Source organism: Oryza brachyantha, chromosome 10 (assembly GCF_000231095.2).
Source record: "Oryza brachyantha chromosome 10, ObraRS2, whole genome shotgun sequence".
In the NCBI taxonomy this organism is placed as follows: Eukaryota; Viridiplantae; Streptophyta; class Magnoliopsida; order Poales; family Poaceae; genus Oryza; species Oryza brachyantha.
The window spans coordinates 10319550-10331034 of NC_023172.2; the positions used below are offsets into that span (position 1 = coordinate 10319550).

The 11485-nt window shown below is 44.6% G+C and overlaps 1 protein-coding gene and 1 pseudogene across 1 annotated transcript; both read left to right on the plus strand.

The window, feature by feature from the left end:
• The first annotated feature begins 821 nt into the window (after window positions 1–821).
• On the plus strand, window positions 822–3198 carry LOC102718396 (annotated as a pseudogene).
• A 4154-nt stretch (window positions 3199–7352) lies between these two features.
• On the plus strand, window positions 7353–10908 carry LOC102722802 (beta-glucuronosyltransferase GlcAT14A-like). Its single transcript, XM_006661727.3, has 4 exons — window positions 7353–8073; window positions 8191–8266; window positions 8459–8586; window positions 10356–10908. The coding sequence occupies exons 1-4, from the start codon at window positions 7518–7520 to the stop codon at window positions 10880–10882; spliced, it is 1287 nt and encodes a 428-aa protein (XP_006661790.2). The 5' UTR covers window positions 7353–7517; the 3' UTR covers window positions 10883–10908.
• The last annotated feature ends 577 nt before the right edge of the window (window positions 10909–11485 follow it).

Genomic DNA, 11485 nt, shown 5'->3' on the forward strand with positions numbered 1-11485 from the left:
GATGGTTTGAATGCTGTCGACACCCATCAGGACCCATGGTGTAAATTGGACCAGGCCAATAATTGAGAAACCAAAAGGGAAGTGTTAATTTCCTGCTGATCTGCGTTTTTTCAAAAGACCACTGTAGCTAGTCTGCTTGTTAGCACTATTAAGGTTTGCCGTCTATGTTTGAGTTGTTTGAAATTGCGCTGGTTCCTTTCAAGATTCACCAAAACATATTGATATCTGAGTCAGTTTACAAAACTGATGGAAGCCGACAGTTTTGGTGAAATTCAATCTTCCAGGATTGGATTGACAGTTTAACACAAACTGCTCGGTTTTTTTTGTCAAGTTCAAAAAAAAATCAAATCAAATTTAAACTTTTGACAAAAAAAGATCTATATTATTTTTATCAATTTTTGTTGCTTTATCAATTGATAGTGCTTGTTTTCTTTATCTAGTATCAGGATTTGGGAATGTGAACCTTGATCACACTTGCCAAGTTGATATCGTGGTACAAGCCCTTTTTGTCCTTGAATTGACCATCGTACTCCATTCACCGTGAATTGATTGTTTGTTTTTTTTTTGAAAAAGTTAAATAGCGTATTTGTAAATAAAAAATAATTTATAAATAAAACTTTTGTATACTTGTCATGGTGATTTAAAAGCCAAGACTGAAAAAATAAACCCTAAAATATTCTCTAAATTTTAGATTGAAAATTTAAATTTTGACTAATAAATATGAGAAGAAGCGAAAAGAGAGGCCGTAGTTGTTTGCCGTTTATTCCTTTTTAGACGGATGGTGTAGCCCTCATATGGTCATGAGTCGATGTCACGAACCGATCTGGCAGAGACATCCAAGATGCATTGCATGCTAACTTCCTACCATGAATTTTGCCTGGCCATCCTGCTCCTGCAACTATCCAACCCAATCTTTAATTTTCCTTCACCCAACTCATCGTTTATCCAAGAAGTTCTATCCTTTTCCTGCATCCAATGTCTCATGGCATCCAACATGTCATGCTTGCCACCATTTGACGCCCTCGTATGAAGCACAATTTGAAACAACACAGATTTGAAAATGAAAATCGTTCAATTCGACAAAATTCGGGGAGAGTTCGTTTGTTTGGGCTAACAGTGACGTTGCTACTGATGGGCTTGAGTGATAGGCGGTGATCCGTTTTGTCGGCTACGGTTGTGATCTCCCCACACGCCACTCGCGCTGCGCCGGCCGAACCATTATGCATGGCAAGGCCGCCTGCTGCCACGGCGGCGCCGGCGCCGGCGCCGGCGAGGGCGCTGATCGGTGCCTGCGTCAACGTGGCCTTCTTGCTCCTGCTCGCCTTCTTCGTCGTCTCGCCGCGCAGGGATGGGATCCGGGGTTGCGACGGCGGTGTGCTCCAGGGTGAGAGGTATGGGGACAGGTGCGAGCAAGTCGCCGAGGGTGGGATTGGTCGCCGGCGATACCAGCAGCCTCGTGGCTACGTCGACTACGTGTACCTGTTCTACTGCGTCGTCGGCGAGGAGCGGCGGGTTCTTGGGTACGCCATGATGGCGGCGTGGCTCGCCGTGCTGTTCTACCTGCTCGGCGACACGGCGGCGGTGTACTTCTGCTCCAGCCTCGAGGGCCTCTCGCGGCTGCTCCGCCTCTCCCCAGCGATCGCCGGCGTGACGCTCCTGTCGCTCGGGAACGGCGCGCCGGACGCGCTCTCCACCGTCGCGTCGTTCGCCTCCGGCGGCGGCGGGGGAGGGGGAGAGGCCACCGCCGTGGGGCTCAACGGCGTGCTGGGAGGCGCCGTGCTCGTGTCCTCCGCGGTGCTCGGCATCATCGGCATCCGCCTCGGCTGGCGCGGGGGTCGCCGTCGATAGGGTCAGCTTCTACCGCGACGCGTCATTTCTCCTCGCTGCCCTCGCCGCCGTGGCCGTCGTCCTCGCCGCCGGCGAGGTGACGATCTGGGGCGCCCTGGCCTTCACCTCCCTCTACGTCGTCTACGTCGTCACCGTCGCCTTCACCCACGACCGCGTCACGAGCAAAGGCCACGGCGACGGCGGGGAGGCCGACCACACGGCGAACGCCTTCTCCGAGCTCTGCAACGTAGCGGAGACGAAGTTCTACGCCGACCAAGAACCGCTCCTGCCGGAAACCGCGCCGCTACTCAACTACTACGCCGGCGACGGCAACGGCGACGGTGGAGGCACCAAGAAGAAGGTCAGGAGCTTGTTCTGGTCGGTGTTACGCGTACTGGAGCTCCCGCTATGGCTTCCACGGCGTCTGACCATCCCGGACGCGAGCAAGGAGCGGTGGAGCAAGCCGGCCGCGGTGACCGCGGCCACCCTCGCCCCCGTCCTCCTGTCCCACCTCTGCAGCCACGCCGCCTCCGGCGGCAGCGCCTCACCCCTCGCCACCACCCTCTCCCTCCTCGCCGGCGCCATTCTCGGCCTCCTCGCGTTCCTCAACACCGCCTCCGACGGCCCACCAACCAGCCACCACCTCGCCGCCTGTATCGCCGCGGGGTTCGTCATGAGCGTGGCCTGGGCGTACGCCGTGGCGAGCGAGCTCCTCGCGCTGCTGGTCTCCGCGGCGCACCTCGTGGGCGTGGACTCGGCGTCCCTGGGGCTCACCGTGCTCGCCTGGGGGAACTCCCTGGGCGACCTCGTCGCCAACCTCGCCGTGGCGTCGCGCGGGGGCGGCGGCGGCGGCGGGGCGCAGGTGGCCGTGGCGGGGTGCTACGGCGGGCCGGTGTTCGACGTGCTCGTGGGCCTCGGCGTGTCGATGCTCCTGGCTTCCTGGGCGGCGCACCCGCGGCCCGTGGCGATGCCGGCGGAGGCCGGGCCGTTCCAGACGCTGGGCTTCGCCGCCGCCGGCGTATTCTGGGCCGTGGCGGTGATGTCCAGGAGGGAGATGAGGGTGGACAGGACGCTGGGGATTGGGCTCCTGGCCATTTACTTGTGCTTTCTATTCATCAACATTTCACAAGCATTTGCGTTATTATGAACTTTTTGCCCCCTAATGATTTTGTAGCTGAAATTATTTGTTTTAATATACTGAAGAATATAGCATGTATATTTTTAGCAATACATTTAAGGGTGATGACCAGAAATTTACCAACACAAGCATTATTGCATTAACACGGTAGGAATAGGACCCTTCACATTGTTTCCCATGGGGCACCCAAACAACACAAATGAACAATAAAATACATAATGGTTCACTGAACATGACCGGTTAATATCTTTTTCGACACATTTTGTTCCAGAATCTTGTATTTGAAAGCCCAAGGCTTCAGCATCTTCATGGGGCCATCTTTTAGTTTTTCTCAAAAAAAAGTCAAATAACATATTTGCAAATAAAAAATAATTTATAAATAAAACTTTACGTTCTTAACTTTCTAAAAGTAAATGCTGAAAAATCAACTATGATAGTAAAACTCCAAAGTTAACATATAAATTTTGATTTATAAATATAAGTAAAAGGGAAAAATATGGTTCAGTGTATTTGAGCGCAGAGACTGGGATATTGTTTCATCATTAAAAAATTGTCCTGGCGGGTAGGAACTCTGAAGACTGGTATCATATTTCAGATATGCCAGGTTAGCAGCATACACAACAAGATCGAAAACCACAAAGCTCACATCCAGCCCATTCCCAGCCAACCAACAATCATACCTTTAAAGCCTTCATCATCTGAAAAAAAAAAGAAGCAGAGATCTGCATAGCATAAACATTGCAGTGTCAGGATTTAATCTGTCCCTTCCAGAATCAACAGAGTTCAGACATATCAGGCCCACCGTTAGCTACTTCTCCCTCTGTCGTCGATGCGTCGACTTCATCCCAATCTCTTGATTTGTTTCATGTTTTTTATTTTCCGCGTCCATGTGTCTGGCGATTCTGGCAAAACGTGCTCCCAAAATTTTGGTCCACGTCAGTAGTTAGCTGTACCAGCTTAACCTTTCCCTCTCTGAATAATTGTCTCGAGTTTAAGCCAAGATAAAGATCATCAGGTGGCCCTACTGCTGTGCATACGTGCAAGGCACCTCAGGTTGCTGGGAATTAAACCTGGAAAAAGATTTGTGATCTGAAGGAAACCCTTGTACGGTGCAGCTGTTAGAACGCAAAGATTCATTGTTCAGAAAACAGTCGGTGTTTTCTTTTTTGTTTGTTTGTTTCAAGGCAACAAAAATTGATGCTGTAATCATCGGATTGTTTCTCTTTCAGAAAATCAATGTTGTAATTAGTGAATAGTGTCTCGTCTAGAAAACATTGTCGGTGGGTTAATAGCGTGCAAGATAAGGAGATCTCCAAGATAGGAATGCTGCTTTGATATCCATGGTACGTCAAATTTGAGCAAAATTTCACTCGTTCTCGGTCGCAAAAGCTTTTTGTGTAGGCATATGACCAAACCACAATAATTCAGACGAAAATATGTGGTTTTCGTATATGAAAACACCACGAATAAATATACCCCGAACAATACTTAAATGGTGTTATATTATTATAATATGATACTCCTCCATTACAAAAAAAATAGAATTTCTAGTATTCAATTTTTGACCATAATATAAATATTTTTAGACTTGTTCTCATAATTACAATCTTTTAAATGATTCTAGAGTCAATCATATGCTTATAAAAGGAATCTAATCAATACATAATTCAAAAATTAATAGCTGGGGTGACTAAAAGTAAATCTTTTGATATATCCCTTAGACCTTAGTCTATGCTCAATAGACTAGAAATGCTTATATTTTAGGATGTAGTAATTTTTTTGAAACAAATGACAACAAAATCATTCGCGAATGTGCCTCCATTCTGTGTGCTTTACTTTTTAAACATCATTTTGCTGATTAGGCAAAAGTAGATTTGTTTAACTAGATATTTTACTATTCTTAGTTTTCCCTAAGATTTTCTTTTGAATGGAGAAAATTTCTGTGAATTTTACAAGAAATAAACCAAAACATTTAAAAATCCTACAAAAATCGTTTTGTGTAAAAGAAAAAAGGAGCATTGAAAAAATACGCCTTTTTTGGGGTCCTTTGCTCCAAAGGTGAATGCACCAACCCAAAAAAGGCCGAAAACAGACAGAATCTGGTGCGAAACACAATCGGCAGCACCAAAGGGCAGTCACTCTCTGCCCTATCTCCAAATGATCAGCACTGCCGAATTAAATTAACGGAGGAACAATCACTAATAGAAATAGTTGATCCGTTACTAAATATTTGACGACGTTAACTTTTTTTTATACGTGTTTGACTACTCGTCTTATTCAAATTTCTTTTGTAAAATATCTAAAGGTATATATACACATAAAAATATATTTAACAATACATAAAATGATATAAAAATAATTGATAATTATGTAAATTTTGAAATAGGACGAATGGTTAAATGTGTATAAAAAATTAAATATTTACTAATAAAATACCATGAACAAAGTTAGTGCAGGCATCTGTCATCTTATCAATCATGTGACGAGAGCATGTGGAAAAGCGAAATCCAATTGGATGCATGCGCCCCCGTGAGAGATCCAAGCCCAGCGAAAAGGCGATGAAGGCCAAGCGTTTCATGGACACGTCCTCTGCAAACCTCTGCTGCTTGCGGCAGTGTGTACTGTAACGAAATAAACTCCTCTGAATCTTCGAGCTATATGGGTCCTGTTGATGAGCTTTTTGACGGCTACAGTTCTTTGAAAAATTTTCAGCTTTTGACATATATATAGATTTTGGGAATATATAGTTTTAGAATTTACAAAATAAATTAATAATCAAAAACTGAAAAATTTGACATTTACAAATTGTTTCACAGCTATTTCTTCGAGCTTCTTAAACAGAACCGCATAGGGTTGGATGCTCTACCGGTCTGTAAACATTTGTTACTTGGGGGGTGGGGGTGAAACAATGAATTCAATGGTTTTGAAATCAGAAGTATTACCTCCGTCCCATAATAAATTCATTTTTCGTTTTTCCGTGTCCAAAGTTTAACCATTCGTCTTATTTGAAAAATTTGTATAAAAACTTTTAAAAAAATAGTCACGTATAAAGTATATTCATATTTTATCATCTAGTAACAATAAAAATATTAATTGTAAAAAATTTCAAATAAGACGAATGGTCAAACGTTTGATACGGAAAAACAAAAAATAAGATTATTATAGAACGGAGGTATTACCCTAGTAGCATGGCATGTGTGTCAATCACTTTAATATAGCTAAAATAATTAGCTTCTAGTCAAAGTCATAATAAATTTCGACAAACTTTGTACATATTTGCTATTTGTTAATCGTTTGAAATATATCAATTTATTTCTTTATCTATTTTATTTGTTTTAAGATCTATTGTCCACGTGCCACTCTGCCGTTTGATTTTAATCCAATATATCACAAATCGATTGATAGATTATTTTTTTAAGCGACTGATAGTCCGTGTGATTGAAAACGTTTCCGCGAAGGAGGACGCACCATTTGACGATTCTGCTGCGTCTTTAGAAAAAAAAAGGAGGACAGGGGTCGCTAGCCAGAAAAGCTATAACTATCAATTCGAATTCTGAATAAATCAAATCAACGGAGGGCCTTAACTTTTTATACTATTATAGATAAACATACACTAATATACTACCTCCGTTCCGAAATAAGATCGTTTTTTAGTTTTTTGATACAATGTTTTGACTCTTCGTCTTATTTGAACTTTTTTATGATTAATATTTTTATTCTTACTAGATGATAAAACATGAATATTACTTTATGCGTGACTAATTATTTTAAGTTTTTTAATAAATTTTTAAATAAGATAATGGTAGACTCGGAAAAACGAAAAATAAAATTATTATGGAACGAAGGTATAGCATACGATATCTTTCACTCTTATCGTTGTGTATTTTTTTTACCCATTTTTGGACTCCTTTTTTATTGCGCTTTCATTCTAGGAGCTTTTGGGTTCGTTGGTCAGGACAGAAATGCACACACAACTTCACCTCCAATTCTAAGAGAAGGTACAGTAGCAGGCTATAAGCCAGCTATAATCATATTTTAAAGAGATAAGAGGAAAAAGAGAATATAAGTGGGCTACTAATTTGTAACCAGCTATACACGTGCTTCAAGATAAAATATGTCTATGACATATGAGACCATGTATTGATATTTTATAGTTAACTATGGTATAAATTAGCTATTAGATTGATTATAGATAAATTGGAGCTACTGGTCGATTGTCTGTACTATTGAACCTGCTCTAACCGGTTCCACTTTCGCTGGGTGGGCTCACCTGTCAGCCACCCCCCACCACCGGCCGACAGTGACCTCACTCCAACCCACCCCGCTCTTATCTCGAGCCCAACAGAAGCCACTCCCAAGCTAATACTAGCTTAAGCTTGCTCAAGCCGCGTCTCTCTCCTCCAGCTCCGGCGACGTCCTGGCCGCCGCCGTTCGCCCGCAGGAGCGCCTACCAACCGGTGGGTGTAGGTACAGGGCTAAGCTGCACTGGCTGGGTGGCGGAAGCTCGGAAGGAGCTAGAGATCGATAGGTGGATGCGTGCGGGGTGGGTGAGATGAGGTCTCCGGTGGGCAGGGAGGTGGTGGTCTCCGGCGTGTTCACGGCGCTGCTCGTCTTCTCGATTCTCTCCCTCCCGTCGCTGCTCCTGACGACCCGCGGCGGCGGAAGGTCGTACAAGAACTGGCCGTTCTTGGCGGCGGTGAGGGATACCGGTAGCGGCGGCGGCGGCGGCGGAGGAGGAGGAGGAGGGGAGGTCTCGCCGTACCCGGTGTCGTTCGCGTACCTCATCTCGGCGTCGACCGGGGACGCGGCGCGGGCGGCGCGGCTGCTGGCGGCGCTGTACCACCCGGCCAACTGCTACCTCCTCCACCTGGACCGGGAGGCCCCCGCGGAGGAGCACCGGCGGCTGGCGGAGCTGGTGTCCGGGCAGCCGGTGTACGCCCGCGCCGGCAACGTGTGGATCGTCGGCCGGCCCAACCTCGTCACCTACCGCGGGCCGACGATGCTGTCCACGACGCTGCACGCGGTGGCGATGCTGCTCCGGCTCGGCCGCCGGTGGGACTGGTTCGTCAACCTCAGCGCCTCCGACTACCCGCTCGTCACCCAGGACGGTAATGCCAAATCTTTCCTTAACCCGTAATCACGACAGCTAATCGCCATCATTAGCGTGTGCTTTTTATCTAAAAAATTGGCGTGTGCTAATCAAACAATCTGCTGCTTCTTGGCAGATTTGATGGAGGTGTTCTCCCGGCTGCCCAGGGATCTCAACTTCATTCAGCACACCAGCCATCTTGGATGGAAGATGTAAGAATTCCAATCACTTCAATTGATCATCAATTTCAAGATTAATAGGTTCGAATTATTTCTTAGGAGCAAAAGCAATTCAATTTGGCATCAATGAGACATCAATTCCAAACCCTGGAATTCGAATTATTGTCTACAAAGTTAGAAAAGGCTCTATTTTGATAAGAGGATTGAAACATGGTAGCTCTGCAGAAAGAAGAGGGCGCGGCCGGTGATCCTGGACACAGCGCTCTACGAGGCCGACCGGTCGGAGCTCATCCGGCCGGCGAACCTCACCACCAACCGGCGAAACCTCCCCACCGCCTTCAAGCTCTTCACAGGTACACACAAACACCGCTCCCATCTTTTCGTTTTTGTTTATGTTTATAATCTAAAATTTAAATTCTCAATCTTAAATTTGAAGTTGAATTTAAGGTTTTTTATCACAGTTTATTTTCTAGGTTTTACTTTGAGATCAATAAGAACATAACCATAAAAGTTTTATTTAGAAATTATTTTTCGTTTGCAAATATATAGTTTGACTTTTTTTTGAAAAAAATACGAAGAGATGATCTATTGCCTCAGTTTCACCACGAAGACCTCTCAGTATATTTCCGGAAATAAACAAAAGATTTGCGCATCATTATATCAAGAAGGCAAAAGATCGAGTACAAATTACAAAGTGGTACAAATCATAAAACCTCCGGTGATGGCAAGAACATGCCATGCTGCAGGTACGCAAGACCGGTAGAAAAAGTATGCGTGTCAGCGACCGATTTGGGATGCGTTTTCGTCAACTCATTGCTGACCGGACAAGTGAGTACGGTACCGTACATTGCGCCGGTTCACCTGTCACACCGAACCAATGCTATTGACGGTATAGTTGTACAGATTGGTCGTTGGATTCGTGGCTTTATTTGTCGTTGAAGTAATAGGAGGCGTGGTAGTACCTCACTCGTATTTCTAGGTTATTTAGCTTAGGTTAAACAGACGTTAAAAGGTTTACTTTTAGTTATTTTGGTGGTCAATTTTTATATTTGAAATGATTAGATTCTCTTTTTAAACATTTGATTGGCTCTGGAATTATAGGAGTGATTAGAATCATAGGAGTCAGTATAAAAATAGTTATATTGTGGTATAAAATTTGAATCGTAAAAATAGTTATATTTGAAACAGATAAATTGTAAGACCGGTAGTAGTTGTACTCTAACTTGGAATCTGGCGTAAAAAAACAAACTTTATCTGAAAAACGTATCAAGTCAATGGAGCAGCTTGTGCTAAGCCAAGCCAATGCGTCAATCTATGTACTGGAGATGGTTAATTAATGTGAGATAGATCTGAATCAGTGGAGATCGAGGAATTTTTTAGTGCTTAGTTTATGCTCTGGAGTTGGCAAATCCAGGCAGACCAACCAATGTGCTGTGCTGTTGCATCGGCAAAGCAAAAGCCGCTTTTGTTTTGATCCACTGAGACAAAGCTTGATGGAGTACTAAGAGCAAGGTTAATATAGCCAACAAGCTGGCTATAAGATTTTTTATAGTCTTCTCTTAGTCACATCTATATACTAGTTAGATCTTTATTATTAATGCAGAACCCACATGTCACTTTCACATAGTTTTTTAGTTCTTGTGCCCAAACTGGATACAAGCTAACAGTCTGCTTACACTCTCTCTCATCCTCTCTTTTCTCCACATAAGCATATAGCCAGCTTATAGCCTGCTATTATACTTGCTCTAATCACTTGCTTCCAAGAAACGGTAGGTATATAGTATAAAGTTTATGGCTTAGAAACTTTGCAGAACTATGCTACATGGATTAGTTAATTTTTTGCAGAATGTCCATTTCAAGGGAGGTCTGTATGATATTATTTTTGATTGGCAATATAGAAAATTCGTGGGAAAAAAACAACAGTTTCACCCTCGTCTTGATTATAAGCTAATCTTTAAATTTTTAATCTTAATTTTATATTTTTTTCGTTGTTTATTTTTTATCTTGGCTTTCAGATCACTAAAAACATTGTATAAAAGTTCAATTGTTTGTTTACACGTATGTCGTTTGGTTTTTTTTCGTTCATAAAACCGAACAATCACAAGCATACCTTCAAATGCAGGGTCAGCGTGGACGATGATGTCGCGGTCGTTCGCCGAGTACTTCACCGTCGGGTGGGACAACCTGCCGCGGACGCTGCTGCTCTACTATGCCAACTTCATCTCCTCGCCGGAGTTCTACTTCCAGACGCTGGCCTGCAACTCCCGCCGGTTCCGCAACACGACGGTGAACCACGACCTGCACTTCATCCGCTGGGACACCCCGCCCAAGCAGCACCCGCTCTACCTCGGCCCCAGAGACTACCGCCGGATGCTGCTCAGCGCCGCCGCCTTCGCCCGCAAGTTCCGGGAGGACGACCCGGTGCTCGACCGGATCGACAGGGACATCCTCCGCCGCGACGGCGCCGCCCCCGGCCGGACCTTCAGCTACGGCGGCTGGTGCTCCGACGGCGGCGTCGGGCTGTGCTCCAACCCCCTCGAGCCCGGCAGGAAGGGCGTGATCAAGGCCGGCGCTGGGTCGAGGAGGCTCAAGGCCATGCTCAACAAGACGATGTCTGTGAGAAATTTCAGACGGCAACAGTGTAGGTGAAAGCAAGTGCTATAATACAGTGTAGTTCTTGATCAGATATGTCATGTGTATATGATAGAGAAGAGAAATCAAATTACAGCAAGTTTGGGGCAATTTTGGAGTTTGGTTGTCAGGAGGTTAAGAGTAGAGTGACAGTGTAATCTCACAGAAATAAGAACATGGGCCATTTAGCAAGGTTGCAGATTTACAGGATTTAACATTCAGGATCTGCCTCGATTTTCACTTTCTTTCATGGAGCTAACAGGTGGTGGCATTGTTGGATTTCGGGGAGCCGATTTGCCTGCATTTCAGAAGACAGAAGATTGCATTATTTGTTCATTTAAACATGTGTTTGTTGAGTTAAAAATAACTCTTGTGGAGTTGTATTGTTGACTTGTCCTATGTGCTGGAAGTAATATACCACCATGTAAATATTTTTTTTAGAATGGTATTTCAATTTCTGTGCTATTGTCGCAAAATAAACTTATCAATAGTGGTGAAGCAACAGTCTGATAATTGATTGAAAACACATTCCTCTAGAAATACTCATCAGCAATGGTATGATGCTATTGCCGACACTACCATTACCCAACCATGGCAGGGTTCAGAAAATTATTAAGAGCT